Below are 16314 nucleotides of genomic sequence, written 5' to 3'. Positions count from 1 at the left end.
ATAAATTCTTAGAATAGCTCTTGATTTAGAATTGTTTAAAATAAATAAATAAATCGTAAATTATAAAGAAAAATTGATTTTTGTATTTAGTTCTCAAGGAGCTGGAGTAGCTCAGCTGGTTAGAGCTGGTTAGAGCTTGTGGTTGTTAACCACAAGGTCAAAGGTTCAATCCCTTCTTCTTGACATTTTGTACTACGTTCTAGTAATATTCCTCTTCACTTGACCTAAGACATCTTAGGTTTGAACTTGGTGGATGGCGAATTCGATACCAAATTAGGCTGCCCATTATATTGCTTAGCTAAACTTCCTCTCTTATTAGTGTAAAAATATTGATATACTAAAAAAAAAAAAGAAAAAAGTGTAAAATTGACCACTTAAAGAAGAAGAGAAAAAAAAAAAAAAAAAACTAAAAGCCCATTTAATTTTGGTTCTATATAGCCCAATGCAAAGCCCACCATTGGCTCCAACTCGTCTCTTTCTTTTCCTCCAGCACAAGAAAACACTCGGCATTCCTTCTTCAGCTCGATCTCACTCTCCGTTCTTCATCTCGACTTCTTGTTCTTCGTCTGTGCGCAATCATCAATCTCCAAGGTATTTTAACAACCCCTAATTTCTCCCTGTTTTTTCGATTTACATTACCCAGTCTATGAATCGATTTCTAGGGTTTATCCTGGAACGCGATCATCAATTTAATTTTTCATCTGAATTTTGTGCTTCTCAGAGGACTTTAAGAGCTAGCTATGAAGCTTGACACTAGCGGTCTCGAATCACACGCGCCGCATCTCTTCGGCGAGAGCAGTGGGTTTCTCGACGGCGTTTCGGGTCCTCCGGCGTTCGAGGTTCCTATTACCAATGATGTGAGTTTCGATATGTTTTTAGTGCTCTCTTTTCCGTCGCGGTTCCTAGTCTCCTCTGTGTGGTAGAATTTTTGGCTGATTTTTTGTTTGTGTGTTTTTTGGTTCTTCTGCTGTTTCAGTTTGATGGATTTCAGAAGGAAGCTATCCAGATGGTGAAGCCTGCCAAGGGGACAACCACGCTTGCATTCATCTTCAAGGATGGAGTCATGGTTGCTGCCGATTCTCGGGCTTCAATGGGAGGATATATCTGTAAGATGCTTGCTTTATCTCATATATTATGACATAATTGTATGCTTTGCTTTGTGCCACCAAGTGTTTGTGAAGATGTAGCTATTTACGGTTTCGAGATTTTCATGAAGTGTTCTATTAATCGAATTGGCATATTCCCAGAGTGTATATGTTATATCTGTGTACTGGTGTATCTTGTCATGTTAGTTTAGGTGTCCTATTGTGTCTGTCATGTCTGCATACCGATGGATCTTATCTTTGTATACGGAACTTGGGTTCACATTTACAATCCTCTTCCTTATCTTTTCAGCGTCACAATCTGTGAAGAAGATTATTGAAATCAATCCGTACATGCTTGGTACAATGGCGGGAGGAGCTGCTGACTGCCAGTTTTGGCACAGAAATTTGGGGATTAAGGTAGTGCTTTTATTGTGTTTTCTTAATTTGAAGCTTACAACTTTAGACTTGTCATCTATAATTCTTTTCGAAGGTCTGGACTTATATTTATTCTATGCTCTGTATACTTTCATGTTGCTTGTATGAGGACTTGGATCATCAATATGATTGAGAAACTTATCACAACAGGAATTGTGTAGTAGTGTAGTGGTGACATATTTATGTTCACTTACAAAGGGGATAACAATTGTCTTGTTTAATTTGACTTATACTAACAACCAATTGTCTTGTAAAAATCAGTGTCGGCTTCATGAGTTAGCAAATAAGCGCAGAATTTCTGTTACTGGAGCATCAAAGCTGTTGGCAAATATTTTGTACTCTTACCGCGGAATGGGTCTCTCTGTTGGGACCATGATTGCTGGCTGGGACGAAACAGTAAGAAGATACAAATCATGTCACATGAAATTTTTCTGTCATTTATACTCATGTAATGTGTATCCTTGTTGGAGTGCAGGGTCCTGGACTGTATTATGTTGACAGTGAGGGAGGCCGTTTGAAAGGAATGAGGTTTTCTGTTGGTTCGGGCTCGCCTTACGCTTATGGTGTTCTGGATAATGGGTGTGTGCTTCGCTTTCACCCCTTTAGTTTTGTTTGTCTATTGGTGCAATGATGTTGAACCATTTTTTCTGCATTGTCTTTATTAAGTATATAACAGAAGAATAGCAAGTGCATAGGATTTCTCTACATAATAATCACAAGCAAGTGTTTAGGATTTTGGTTATAGATACAAATCACAAGCAAGTGGTAGTGTAAAATGTACATGTTTCCTTACTTTGAACGTCCTGGCTGGTTGAGAAGAAACGTTTGAAATAACATGAATTTAAAAATAGATTTGGAGGGAGTTGCGAAGGATGGGAGATGTAACTTGTCTACCTGAAATTTGCTTCCCTTATGCTCTGGCCCACTATGCTTTTCCTTTGCGTTGCTTTTGGTAGAGGTTCAATTTGTAATCAGGATAACTGGCTTATGGGAATCATTTAAGCCCCTTGCCCTGATGTTGTGGTTGTAGCACATAGCCATGCTTGCTGTTTATCATACTCTCTGTATACTTTGTTATGCACCTGTCATTCTACTAACTCAAGTTGATTCTGCTAGGTACCGGTATGACATGTCAGTCGAAGAAGCTGCTGAGTTGGCTAGAAGAGCTATCTATCATGCAACATTCCGCGATGGGGCCAGCGGGGGAGTGGCAAGCGGTAACTCTCTCTGTCCCTTTCTCTGCACATTCATGACTTTTTATTTGGTTTTTAACGGGGGTGTTTTTTATTAGTCTATCACGTGGGGCCAAACGGATGGAAGAAGCTGTCCGGAGACGATGTTGGGGAACTTCACTACCACTATTACCCTGTAGTGGCAGGCTCTGTTGAACAAGAAATGGTTGAAGTCTGATGGAAAATGGGAATACCAAATGTAGGATTCCATGGCCGATGCTGGGTTTATATGTGAAACTGTTTGTTGTATTAGGATTTTTAAGTTGACTTCACAACCTTGTGATCTTTATTACATTCAATTGCGGATTTCATATCATTTGTTGGTGATGTTATTTCATTTGAATTAGACAGCTGATCACATTCGTGTCCGGTTTTTTGTTCCCGGTATTCCATCTGTTGGTTTAGGCGTTCAGCAAATTAGGTTTTTGGTTCCCGGTATTCCATCATTTGTTCCCGGTCTCCCATACTTAGCAACTCCGACAGACGTACAACGAACGGTACAAGCCTATTTGATGGTACTAGGACTCAACAAATGAGATTCAAGCACATAGAAAAACCCAGTCCTTAAACGCGGTTGATGAATGGTCTTACAATGGGATTTTACAAGTGAGCAGTAGCCATTACTGGCTCGTGGTGCACATCGAAACAATCTTCCAATTTCCATCAAGTGCAACTCAATTTATTTGTACAGCCATCCTTCATACCGTTCATGCTGCTGGAGACCAAATTTTTTAATGGAGAGACGTAATGCATAAGTACATAAGCAACATCACCATCAATCAAATACAGTATGGCAACTATTAGGTAGAATCATGTTTCTCTATGTCCATGACTGTTATGTTTTTTAAGGGAAGTGACACACTCCTTTTCTCGTCCTGCACATCGCTTTCTATTTCTAGCCTCTGGATGAAATAAGTCAAATGAGAATCAAGTAATATAAATAAACAAGAGTGTAGAGAAGAATACAAAAGATGCGAAGAAAATATGGAAATTCTGTTACTCTCTGTCCATCTAGGATCCTCGTTGTAATTTTCTCAATTGTTTAAAATTTAAGCATCTTCCCTATAAAATTCTTACAATTCACATCGTTTAATTTTATCATACAAAAATGAAAACCATCATCAGTTCTTGTAACTTCAGAGAGGTTGTGTTTTTGCTACAGATCATATCTTCTTCGTAGAAGCCCAACATTTCTGTTCTGCTGATCCCACTTATGGATTCACACCTGTGCATTTCACTGCACAAAATCGCAAACTACAGAAACCGTATAACAAGTTTCCTCATGAGCGTTACAGTAACAAAGATGGAGTTGAAAAGTTTTGGATCTACAACCATGACAAGCCCTTTCAAAAGCACAATCCAACCAGACCACGCTCCGAAATCAGAATTTCTGTATGCATGTTTGTTCTCTCTCGTTTTTAATATACTACTAGGCTTATACTGACCTTTGCACGTTTGGAACTGCTTTTGTACGAAGCGCTTTTATTACAAGCACACATCTTGACACAGAAACACTTTATTACAACATCAATCAATGTCCAATATTGTGATCCATTTAGGCTTATATTCTCTCCATTTGAAAGTGCTCTTCGAAGTTTTCTGTCAAAGATAGTTAGAAGCACTTTTGGTTGTCCACAAGCACTTTTCAAGTCCCATTGAATTTCTTTCTTATATATTAGGGAAGTTGATTTCATTTCATGCATGGACTTTGTTGTGGGGATATGACTACACTTCCGGGGTTTGGCAATTTGAAGGCAATTTTCTTCAGGGGTCACAATAATGCAGATATTCGGTGCATCCAAACAAGCGACAGCTCGGCAACTGAGGGTCTATGATGGGGATTTGAAGTACTATGCTCACAGTGTGGTAGCTGCTAATATCTACGGTAAGTGGGTTAGGCTGAATGTGATTCACAACGTTGCCGCAGGGAAAGTGACAATTTTTATCGACGGGAAACGGAAGTTCGTCGCCAGAGATCATGGCCGAGCAACCTTTTACTTCAAGTATGGAGTTTATGGAGCCTTATATCGTTCAAGTAACTACATGCAATCAGGTTGGAGAGGAATCAATCTTTTCAAAAAATGAAATATATATCCATTGAGGGAGAAGAGAAGGGGGAGCTTGATGTACAAAATAGTTTTATACAATTATTCTTGCTCGCGCGTTGCGGTGAGTCGAGAAATTTGTCATGTAAATAAAGAAATATACTAAAAGCTTTAATACCATGTATTTGTGCAAGAAAAAGAAAAAGAAATCTTGTTTATTCTCTCCTCATAAGCACAAGTAAAAATGTCAAAATGTGCTTGGGACCATCCTAGTCTCTTCATGCTTGGGATTCGCGTTTGTGACATGTAATGTAAGCAAAAACTATAAATTTAATAGAACGTGCAACAGATTGCAACTCAACAAAACATTTGAGGTCAATATTACAATATTGTGTAAGGGGGTAAATCTCAAAAGGGAGGGAGACTAGTTTTGTGTGACATTCATTGAGGGAGAAAGGAAGGGGAGCTTGGTGTTCAAAATATGATTGCAGATGAAATTGCTATTTTAGGAACATAATTACGACAATATTTGTGAAAAGTTGGGACTTTGACTACAAAGTGGCCACTAATCGTGGATGACGAATTTAATATCAATTTATTATCTCACTTTTATATATCATCGTTGTATAAAAAACAAATATAAAGCGGTGTCATTAAACCTTTGGCAGGAGAAATCTACGAAGCAAAATCCTAGGCAAATAAGAAAAAGTGGCACGTACACGCTCCAGCGAGTCTGCAAACAAATACTCAAAAACAAAAACCCAAAACTGGCATCCAATCATGGTTGATTTTTCTTTGTTAATAGAGCATATACAATTTGTATTGACCAATAATGAAATGCACATTTTTGTCCCCATAAGATTAAGCACAACCAGTTGTTTTTACTAGTATCCATCGCTCTAGTTGCTCCAATCCCAACTTTTTTTCTTCACCTTATTCATATCTTTCTCTTGCTTTTATGTGTCGCAAAAAATCATGTGTTCTTTTATACAAGCAATATTTACTTTACAAAAATTTAAACTACGACGGGAAATAAAACTCAAGTACATGATGGAGCACATTTGCTCTAAACAAAAACTTTCTTCTTTCCCTATACTCTATTATGCCTCACTTTATCCCCATGCTCTTCTTTAGTGTTTTACTTTGCCCATTCTGTCAACTAAGTTGAGAAAAACGTTTAGTTTTATTCATATGGTATGGGCTCTTTGGTATTTTCAACAGTAAATATAAGAATACAATAACGAAATTGTGAGTTTATAATGACAATTTAGGAAAATTGAGCCATTTAGAGTCGTCAGGAAAGACATTTCCAGTAATTTTGGCAAAGGTTATAGTGTTTTTGTTTCCCATGCTAGAGTGATTTTTGTGGATTTAGATGTCCCAATGTGAGAACTAGTTTAAAAGACCAAAAAGTCCTTGCCACCCAAACAAAACTAATAGCTCCTTCAACCTAGTTGGCAAGATTAGGCAAAGTGAGACACCATAATCATGTAAATGAGAGAGTAAGAATTTGTGTATATCTAAAAATATAACATCGTTTGTTTGAAAAAAAAAAAAAAAAAAAAAGCCCCTAACTGGGTTTTGTGACTCTTGGATTGACTAGAGAGACTCCGGGGGAGCCAGTGAGGTAATTTCATTAATCTCGTAGCACCGTCCTTTTGAATCCCAGTCACACCAGCACATAATGTTACTAATCCACAAGAAAACAATAATGTTGATAAGTTGTGAAACTCTCTTGATATAAAAAAAAAAAAAAAAAAAAGATGCACGTGTTATAACATAAGTGAATTAGTTATCCTCTACCATGTAAATTTTTTAATATAAAATGGTGACGCAATCCAAATCCAACACAAAGCCACTGAATCAGGATTTACAACTGTTGTGTTTTAACGATGAAAAGAATTTGCAGAATTAACTACAAGGTTGTGTTTGATAAGGTGAACTTCTGCAAGTTGGCGAAACCGGTTAACAAGTTTTGATCTGAAAGACTGGAGGGCAGTAACAATTTCAGAAGTTCACGTTATCAAACACATTCAACCGGTCTCATCCTGAACAGGCATCTCTCCCAGCAAAGTTTGAGGCTCACCGAACATAGGAGGAGGCCGAGTGTGCGTAGAATCATGGTAATTAAATTGTTCGCCAAGATCATCCAGCTCCAAATATTGCTCATCGTCACCTAGCGGCATTTGACCCGTAGCACAGACAGAATTAGGCAAACTGGAGAAACTACATCCATCTTCACCTACTCTAGCCACCTTGCCCAAATCTCCTATAGTGACGTAAATATCATCACTAACGACGTGAGGTGTAGCGCTAGCATTTCCAATACGAACAACATTACCAAGCTCCTGCAAATCATGAAGAAGTTTTACATTCACGTACTTCAGAAGTTGAAAGAACACTTGCAAGATAATTTATTTGTACTAACGTACTTACGGAATTTAAATTCGTTCTATAAACAGATACAGATGCATGCTTATAAGATATTCAAGATGGTCCCGCCACCCAATTTTAAACTCTAGCTTCAACAAAAATAACATCTGTACTATAATTATTAACACTGACTTCATGTTCCCAGCTTCCACATAAAAAGTCTAATTTGTATCTTTCGACAAGCTCATTGACATCGGTGACAAAGGCAAAAATGAAAACTGCATATTCATTGGAAAGCTATAGTAGCGACTATTCCACCACTCAAAAAATGTAAATTCATATCATGATTGGCGGTTCCACTAACTACTGAATCACGAATGTTATAAACTGTTTAGAGAGGAGAGAAGGGTGCATTACGCACCTCATTTTTTTCGTTTTCTTTGATTAAGGAAGGGCTTTCTTCCGAGAAGCAAGCCAATATTGACAGGATATCATCATCATTGGAAGTATGAGGCTCCTCAACTGTAGCATGATTACTGGAAACCAGTTGGGGAACATGGCAAGAAAGTTGTACAGCATCTGATATGCACGATTCAGATGAAGGACGTATGTGCATACTTCCATGGGAATACGTGCTAGTAGTGATGGAACTATTGTAGTTACTCGGCAGCACAAGGTTTGGTTCAGGCATATTTGCATGTGGGACTGCTTCTGAACAATTTTCAGCCTCATCATCACTCCAGTCTTCCTCCATAAGGGGCGCACCATATTGTGCACCATTTTTTGGCCCTGGCCCTTCTTTTTGAAAAATTGTACAGAGCACATACGATTCCTGTAACATGAAAATATTAGAAAAAGTAATCAACACCGACTAGCCATCCAAAGAAGTATAACAAACTGTACAAACCAACAGTCCAATTCAGAAGCATGAAAAAATTCTAATCAGTTGAAACATTCAAGAATAACAAATCTTTACAAAAGGAAAGTATATTACAAACTCATTGCAGAGTGCCAAACTAATTCAACAGAAAACAAGGAAGAATACAAAATGATGAGAGGAAAAGTATCATTTACCTGAGGCACACCACGATTAGCTAGGTCCTTAGATTCAAGCCTATACTCATGCATAACCCAGTCTGTTCGCTCTCCTTTTGGAGCTCGACCTGTATGAAAAATCAATGTTTTTATCTTTCCTGCACCTTCACCATTGTAAAGAACAGATCGGTCATTTCCTGTGGCCTTCCAGTACCCACATTCAGTTGTACGTTTCGCTCTAGCCCCAGTTGGATACTTCCTTTCTGTCGGACAAAAGAAGTACCATTTTAAATCTCCACTTTGCCAGCTAGATTTTTCTGAAAAATAAAAGCACAACGGTCAGAAACTACATAACACAAAGCAGGAAACCCAAGGAAAGGCAAGAAAGAAGATAAGTTAGAAAGACATATTACCTGGAAGATCCCAAGGAGCATACTTATGAATGTCGACCTCTGCAACAAAGTTATAAGGGAGTCTTTTCCCCATTACTTTCCTCTTCAAATAATATTGTACAAGCTCTACATCAGTTGGAGAAAACCGAAAACCAGGAGACAACGATGATTTCCCTTTCCCCATCAGAAAATACAAATGTACACTCTCAACTATCTGACAATAGCCTTAATTCCCAATGTGGAAGTTCGTCACAAAATGCGAAGAAAACAGCGCCCCGCCCTCAAGTCCAATGATGGAACAAGATCTTCCGCAAACACAAGAGCCTACCTCGGTGCATAAAACAAAACAATCGAATAATTGATGGATGTTTGTCGTTGAGATCAAAAGACATTGGATGCACCCCTGTTATCCAACATTATTAGACACACACACTGGGAAAAAGCAGCAGAAAACTAGAGAAAATAACAGAACTTGATATCTGGAAAAGACAATTCGGGGCTATGCACTTATTAAAATTGAACCGATGAAAGCAACACATTTCACATTTAAGATAATGAACCCTACGCACAAACTAGACACGACAATTGTCGACAAAAAAAAAAAATAAAAAAAGAAGGAAAAATCAAAACCAGATCATAAAACCATCAGAATCATCTTAAACAATTAAACCCAAATAGTAAAAACGATCACGAAAGCCGGACAAGGGTAATTAAAACCCAACAGAACCCTAGCCCGCCAAATCAACGTACTTTAATCCACTTTCATCATCTTTCCACATTCACATCCGGAGTTTACCAAATACTCTGTAAGGGAGACTGTAGATAGAAAAACCCTAATTTAAGAAAAAGGAAAGACATTTCATAGCTTAGAGAGAAAGAGAGCGTGATGAGAAAAACCTAACGGTGAAATCATTAGGGCTTGGCGAGAGAACGAAAACAAAATGATCAAAACCCAAAAAGAAAAGGAAAATGCTGAGGTCGACGTAAACAGTGAACGAAGAGAGAGAAATGTACCTTACGATGGAGGGAATTGGCGACGGCGGAAGGAATGGGGAAAGCGGCGTCGACGGCGGGAATGGGAGGGCGGGAGTGGAAGCGCAAACTGGAAGAGAGATCTGCTTCGGGCGAGTTCAGGTGTCCTCGTTCTCCATGATCGGGGTTTAAGGGGTTTAGGGGTTTGAATCCTTTGACAAAAATGTTTCTTTTTATTATTTTATTTTTTTGGCGTAACTGAAACAGAGTTTTTATAGACATTCTGGCCTGACCCAGATGTAGTTGGGCTTTAAAATCCTCTGCCCAAATGCAGTCCGGACCTAGATGCTATGCTTCCTCTTTCGATTTTCTTACTCAACTCTCAATTTTTTATTTTTTGATACAATCATACATTTACGCTATCAGGTGGGTTCATGAGGTTCGAACTAAAAAATAATGATCTTCTCCTAACAAGTGAAGAAAAATAATACTAAACTATAATATCAAGTAACTATTCAACTTTGAATTTGTTTCTTAATCCTTTTAGAGCGTGCCAATTTCTTCACACCACATCTTAATACATCACTTTTTTTTTTATTATTCGCGCTACGAGAAAGGGAGAAAATAGTTGCCAATTTGATAAAAAAAATTAACAGACTTGACAGTAGGGACAAACACAAAGTTGGCAGCTTTCCAAGGATGGGGTTCTCTCCCTTCCCGTTTTCCTTTCCCTCCCGCCCTCCCCACTTCTCAAAGTCCTTAGATATGTTGTTTGCACCCTCATCGAAATTCCTCATTTCACATTAGTGGGATTTAAGTACTAAAGGACGAAAATAAACTTTTCGACCTGTTAATGCAGAAAACTGTTAAGGTTAACAAGTAGTGGTATATGGTGGGTGATAGGGTTTAGAGTACGAATGCAATTGGTTGAACGAGTTAGATAGTCAACCCATTCCTAACAAAATTCCTAATTCGAGTTTGAGTTAAGGTTCATGCAGGTTTATTTAGGTTCGAGTTTAAATTGAGTTCGGCCTTACTCGAGTTAGGTTCGATTTTGTGCAACTTTATCGAGTTCAATTTTGTAACACATTATTTTATAAGATAAATTAATCTCAAATTTTTTAGCAAAAAAAAATCATTTAAAATTCAATTTTACACATCATCTACCATACAAAAGAGAAACCAAATAGCATGAGACGAATTTCTAAATGTTCAACCATGCAAATTTGAAACTAAATTACAAGAATACAAAAGTTTCAACCAAAAGACACGTAAAAGCAACACCATCATTTACTGTTCAAATGAAAACCAAACAACAAACTTCAAGTATAGCCCTTCGAAAGTTTGTAACTAGCTTATATAGTAGATATGAATAGGTAACATGTGCATAAGCAATTCAGGCAAGAAATGGAGTTAGGTTTGGGCCCACATGGGTGGAAAACCATTAACCGGACCCAACCCAATAAATAATCTGGTTGAAGTCGTGTTGAGTTTGTGCAGGTTTTTACTTCATTCTAAACCGCCTGATTGGGTTTGAAATCGGATTGGGTATGGATAGATTCAAATTGACCAAACCCAAGTTGCACCCCTAGTTTTGAGTAAGAAAACCAGGAGGTTTTAGGGTTTCTCAGGTATCTAAGGCTTGGAGGTTCTTTCACCTAAATACAAGAAGAAAACAAGAATCAAAGGGTACATGTGTGGCACTGGCCTAACTGCTCTGATGTCTTTGACAATATATAAGAGGTAGAGAATAATCTAGGGTTAAGAGAGATAAGGGTTTGTATTCTTACTTTTTTGCTTAGCCTTCTTTAGGTATTCCCCTCCATCTTACGTAGGCCTTGGCATACAACAACAACGACAACAACCAAACCTTATCCCATTGGGCCTCAACATGATTCTATAAAGATATTTTCCCTCGATCCTAGAAACACCATGTTCAAAAATTATCACAAAGCATCAAACAATTAAAATTTGGACTGCATTAGCTTTTGAAATAGGAGCAGGTATCGACCGGAGCCTAGCATCCGTAGCCAGTTCAATGTAAAAACATTCTACTACCACGTTTGATAAGAAAATGGAACACGCAATATGTGTGAGACCATCAAACAAACATTAAAGCAAGAATCATAACACTTCTTTTAGATAACTGAAAACAGCTGCAAAGATAAGCACAATATAAATCCTCAAATGCAAATCCCAGCTCGAACGAGTAGAAACATACACAGCATCATCCATATACACTGCAAAATTTAATCAGCCACTCCAATCATTTCCAGAACCAAACAAGTCATCACTTTCAATCTCGGAAGCAAATCACCCAATGCCTAACAAATGAGAATATAAAATTGCAAGGAAACATAGCAAAACCAGAAATGGCCACTGCCAAATATTTCAATATGATCGAATCTATCTCTACCTAGAGTTCAGTTCCAAGTAATCCCAAAAGTGTACTGGACAATTATCGAAGTATTGATGCTAACTAAATGGAACCTCTGGAGTTTCAAGCAAAGTTCCGATCAAAATGAGGACGCGTGTCGTGTCCTTTTACATGGCAAACTCATAACGAGTCAAAAAGTCACTGTTCCACGAGTGATGAAACAAATTTATAAGGGAAATTTTAACTTCAAAGTTTTCAACACGTTCAGAATGTGTACATTAACATCGTACAACAATTATTCCTTTTTCACAGTATACAATTAGACCTTCACCTACCTCATTTCTTATCAGTTCAGTGACAACTAAAACATTGACATGCGATTTTGAAGGCATGATTCTATGATCTCATAGGCTAGTCCTGTCCAAGAATAAATCATCAGAAACATCTAAATTTAGTGTGCCGTGAAGTTTAATTCATCTCCGCTGTGGTTTAGCAGTAGGTGAAACCGGACATCCAAAGTGCAAAATCAGGAAAGCCGCAAAAGTACAGACAAAGAAACCTAAATGAGGATAGTTTGAAAGAGAATCCCAAGCCACTAGAATCTTTTGTTTACAACCAGAAAGCAAATGGAAAAGATTACCAATTTCCAGCATAAGGTTTGAGATATCCAATCACTTAGACTTCTTTCCTTGCTTCTTCTTAATAACTTCGTCGACATACATTATACCCTTTCCCTTGTAGACCTCGGGTGGCTTACAACTACGAACGGCGGCAGCAAACTGGTGCACCCTATCTTTATCAATTCCGGTGCAGCAAACTACATTGTTCTTGAAGCAGAAAACCCGAACAGCAGGAGGAACGGTCAATTCAACCTCATGACTGTAACCCAATTTCAGATACAACATGCGTCCTTCGGCTTCCGCTCGGGCCTTGTAACCCACACCCACAATCTTAAGAAATCGAAAAAATTTGGCTTCCATTTGAATAGATGCTCCTGAAAACACCCAAACCCAGTAATCATTTCGTCTTACTGTTATCAAATTAAGCTAATTTTAATCCTGTTTCCCTTTTTTCCAGTCTACAATCTTCAGTTATTAAATTCACATTTCAAACCACATCCTAGCAACATCCGCGTTCCGATACAATAAACTGGAAAACAAAATAAAAAAACCCAGAAAATTATAAAAATTCAAAATTTTGATCGACCCAAATTTTCTTCAATCTCACCGAGCACTAAAAATCCAGTATGCATGTTTGTTATGTATGTATAAATCTGTTTATATATACTAAATATATATGTAGAGAGAGAGAGAGAGAGAGAGTAAGCAACTGGAGATTATTGCAACCACTAAGAGGTCTTAGGCATACCTAGCTGCTGAACCCCTTAGAGTGCGGCAGTCGTCGTCGTCGGCGTCGGCGGAAGACTGAAGTTTTAATGGGTTCAGAGGAGGAGGAGGAGACAGCTTTGAGAGACCCAAGGAGACGAGTGTAAAATCGAAAGTTGGTTGGGGATGTGAAATATATTGGACTGCATTGTTGATTCAAAGCCCAATGTTTGTTCTCTGGATCGGACCTAAAGCCCAATAATTTCAGCATACTGCATTGGGCTATTGATCAAATTGATGAAGCGCTGATCCAATGCGGTAACCGACTGATTCCCGCACCTCTTTTTTGACCTTTTACACTCTTTTTCTAATGAACTCCCGTACATTTGTGGTAATTGGTATGAAATCATAACATTTACATTACTATACCATGTATAGTTATTGTCATGTTGAGAATCTGTGATATTTAGGTGCGACTATTAGAGTTAGACTTGGCAAAATTGTGCACTACTCGATAACATGATACAAATACGTGAAAAGATCAGTATATAGGTCGAGCCTTAAAGAGTCATGTTGATAACAAATGGACTCGTTAGTGACTCATTAAGAAATTATGTTAACGTATGGTATTTTTATTTAAGATATTGAATATATAAATTGGATATGAACATTTTTGTCAATTAATAATTTTATCTCTTTGAATGTTCGGTTATACACATTGCTTGTCACACGGTTGGGGATTTGGGATAGAGTATTTAGGCTGAATTACATAATCAGCAATCATAATAAGATATTGAACTCACAAGGGCTATGCAGTACTAGATTTACAACGTTATTTGTGTCATATGATTATTTTACTTTTTGTGTTATCAAATGTGAACTGGATAGTGTGAATATTGTGAATTACCCTTTTGATCACGACAACCCACCACTTGTAAACGTACGTTTAATTTTAAAGTAACTGTTGGGTTGGTTGAATTGCAAACGTAAATTAATGCGTTACTATTTGAAGGGAACTTGGTGTTTTGTTTCATATGTTCTTCATTAACTAGTGTTGGTTGCATTGTGACGGTCCTCAACTGATCACAAATAAAGTGTTGCTTGCATATCAACATCGGTTTATGCTTTGTGAATATGAAATAGTCATATAACCAGAAAAATTAACCATAATAATTACAGCAATGCAAAAAAAGTTACCGCCAATTGGTTTAATTTTGTACATAATTTTGTTTAATTAATTAACTTTTAGTTTGACTTCAAACAACTTCAGTTGCTGAACCAAATGGTTGAGTCTCACATAGGTTAGTTTTCTAGTACAAAAGTTTTTCATACCGCAAACAGGTATTCGACGTTCTATATCAATTCTTTCTCCTTCCAGGGCCGAGGGGAGAGCGAGAGTCGAACTCTGATCAGACAGAGTTCTTTCGTTGCTACCCGCATGCAGAAATGGTTGCTCCAGAAACCAATTATACTCATCATCAAGTACCCCAAGTAACCGTAACAAAAGTTGTTCTTTCGTTGCTTGCTGTTCTAGGGTTTCTTCTCTACTTGTTTGCCGGTCTTGTGTACATGTCGGAAACCTATTCTCCGAAACCCAGATCCCTTAAAGTGCTTTTGCATTCTTTGACGACATCAAACTTCCGTCTCAAATCCAGACAGCCATTGAACGCCAGCGAATGGGAAGCAACCATAACGATAAAGAACTACCACGCGGACAACATCAAAATCCTCATCAACAGCCTCGAGAGCGTCCTCTATTACAAAGACAAAGCAATTTCATGCGCGTCGCAGCCCAAAGTGCCAATACGAATTCAGAGCCATAAACAGCGGACAGTGAACCTGATATTTAATAATTCATCATGTCCGGATGGTCCTTCTTCGAATCCTGCGCTAAATGACGAGGCGATTAGAGAAAGGTGGAGATCAGGGCGTGTGAGGTTTAGCATGCAGATGAAGATGGTGCTTGCATCTGACATTATTAGATCACCTTTTTTTGGCAGATTTTCAGTTCTTGATTATAGGTATTTAGAGGCATTGCATGTTGAGTTTGTGCATGGAATAAGAAAGGGGAGATTGGTTGGTGGTGATGTAGAGATGAAGAGAAATTCCACTTTGTCAACTCACACTTATTAATCAATTCCTTTTAGATTACTTATTTGATTCTTTTTTTTTCATATTATTTTTCTTCGACGTTTGGGGTTTAGGGTTAATTGAAAGGGTGAATAGATTTCTTGTTCGTAATCAATCAATTTTTTTCTAACTTATTCAGAAACCCAGAAATTCAAGTTTGAAACTGTGTAGGAAAAATGGACGATTATCTGGTGATCATACATCACTTCTAGAGTTAAATTATCAAAACATATATATTTGGACTAGGTTGAGTTTTAACAAACTAAACGTAAACTCAGATTACAAGCGGTGGATATATTACATCTTCATATTCAACTCATTGTGTCCCAGATTTAAATTATTCCCCTTCCCGTAGTATAGCTAGCATAAGATAGCCTTGCCAATCTTGATGGCTGACTCCAAAATTTAGGAGACAAAATTATATGCGGAGAGAATGAGATCCACGCTGATGCCGGTGAATACGCAAAGCATTCAGTGGGTCTTTTGGGGGTTTGAGGCAAAAAGGGGATGGATGATTCGAGGTCACAGAGGAGGAAGAATGGAAGATGTATTAAGATTTGAGAAAGATCAGAGATGGATTAGTCGTCCGTCACTAATCACACTGACAAGTCTTATGTCCACCCACCATCTTGTCATTGTCTTCACCACGGTCACCACCCTTGCTAACCTAACATTGTGATGCCACTACCACCATCTTTCCATGGCCGTTGCCACAATCTTGCCATGCTCATCACCACCACCTTCCACTTCCACCTCTAAACACAACGTCGTCTACAAGCACAACCATCACCACACCCCTTGCCATGCGTCATCAGCACCTCTAGAGACTTTTGATGGAACAACAATTTTTTGTATGCTACTATAATGGATTGCTTCTTTCAAATATGAGTGTCTGATGCTAAAATAAAATGTC

General features: G+C 38.0%; 3 protein-coding genes and 1 pseudogene across 5 annotated transcripts; 2 read left to right on the top strand and 2 right to left on the bottom strand.

Annotated features, from left to right (window-relative positions):
• The first annotated feature begins 450 nt into the window (after positions 1–450).
• Positions 451–3068, top strand: LOC137728079 (proteasome subunit beta type-5). Its single transcript, XM_068466966.2, has 8 exons — positions 451–591; positions 722–857; positions 977–1106; positions 1396–1502; positions 1782–1916; positions 1996–2099; positions 2637–2737; positions 2812–3068. The coding sequence occupies exons 2-8, from the start codon at positions 741–743 to the stop codon at positions 2928–2930; spliced, it is 813 nt and encodes a 270-aa protein (XP_068323067.1). The 5' UTR covers positions 451–591; positions 722–740; the 3' UTR covers positions 2931–3068.
• LOC137727601 (citrate-binding protein-like) lies at positions 2962–4876 on the top strand (annotated as a pseudogene).
• Positions 4877–6572: 1696 nt separating this feature from the next.
• LOC137730234 (NAC domain-containing protein 82) lies at positions 6573–9844 on the bottom strand. Of its 2 annotated transcripts, none has more exons than XM_068469300.2 (5): positions 9612–9844; positions 8619–9000; positions 8245–8522; positions 7592–8002; positions 6573–7145 (listed from the first exon to the last, which is right to left on the bottom strand). In XM_068469300.2, the coding sequence occupies exons 2-5, from the start codon at positions 8779–8781 to the stop codon at positions 6831–6833; spliced, it is 1167 nt and encodes a 388-aa protein (XP_068325401.2). In that variant the 5' UTR covers positions 8782–9000; positions 9612–9844; the 3' UTR covers positions 6573–6830. The 2 variants fall into 2 exon arrangements, with proteins under 2 accessions (XP_068325401.2, XP_088533438.1); XM_088677312.1 differs by having other exon boundaries at positions 8619–8921; positions 9617–9844.
• A 2315-nt stretch (positions 9845–12159) lies between these two features.
• LOC137729767 (large ribosomal subunit protein uL6m) lies at positions 12160–13460 on the bottom strand. 2 transcript variants are annotated; one of them, XM_088677307.1, is made up of 3 exons: positions 13315–13460; positions 12587–12940; positions 12160–12363 (listed from the first exon to the last, which is right to left on the bottom strand). In XM_088677307.1, exon 2 carries the CDS (start codon positions 12924–12926, stop codon positions 12618–12620), a length of 309 nt encoding a protein of 102 aa, XP_088533433.1. In that variant the 5' UTR covers positions 12927–12940; positions 13315–13460; the 3' UTR covers positions 12160–12363; positions 12587–12617. The 2 variants fall into 2 exon arrangements, with proteins under 2 accessions (XP_088533433.1, XP_068324889.1); XM_068468788.2 differs by having other exon boundaries at positions 12160–12940.
• Positions 13461–16314: the final 2854 nt, after the last annotated feature.

The sequence above is a fragment of the Pyrus communis genome, chromosome 10 (genome assembly GCF_041283825.1).
Source record: "Pyrus communis isolate YQ-2024b chromosome 10, ASM4128382v1, whole genome shotgun sequence".
Lineage (NCBI taxonomy): Eukaryota > Viridiplantae > Streptophyta > Magnoliopsida > Rosales > Rosaceae > Pyrus > Pyrus communis.
The sequence above is the reverse complement of the archived record's forward strand: the minus strand, read 5'-3'. Positions and strand labels throughout refer to the sequence as shown.

Excerpts from the sequence above, each read along its gene's own strand:
- LOC137728079 (XM_068466966.2), top strand. The coding sequence starts at position 741 with ATGAAGCTTGACACTAGCGGTCTCGAATCACACGCGCCGCATCTCTTC. Across the intron at positions 1,107-1,395 it reads TTCAATGGGAGGATATATCT|CGTCACAATCTGTGAAGAAG; the intron begins GTAAGATGCTTG and ends TTATCTTTTCAG. Across the intron at positions 1,917-1,995 it reads TTGCTGGCTGGGACGAAACA|GGTCCTGGACTGTATTATGT; the intron begins GTAAGAAGATAC and ends GTTGGAGTGCAG.
- LOC137730234 (XM_068469300.2), bottom strand. The coding sequence starts at position 8,781 with ATGGGGAAAGGGAAATCATCGTTGTCTCCTGGTTTTCGGTTTTCTCCA. Across the intron at positions 8,523-8,618 it reads TGCTCCTTGGGATCTTCCAG|AAAAATCTAGCTGGCAAAGT; the intron begins GTAATATGTCTT and ends TTTATTTTTCAG. Across the intron at positions 7,146-7,591 it reads AAGAAAACGAAAAAAATGAG|GAGCTTGGTAATGTTGTTCG; the intron begins GTGCGTAATGCA and ends CATGATTTGCAG.
- LOC137729767 (XM_068468788.2), bottom strand. The coding sequence starts at position 12,926 with ATGGAAGCCAAATTTTTTCGATTTCTTAAGATTGTGGGTGTGGGTTAC.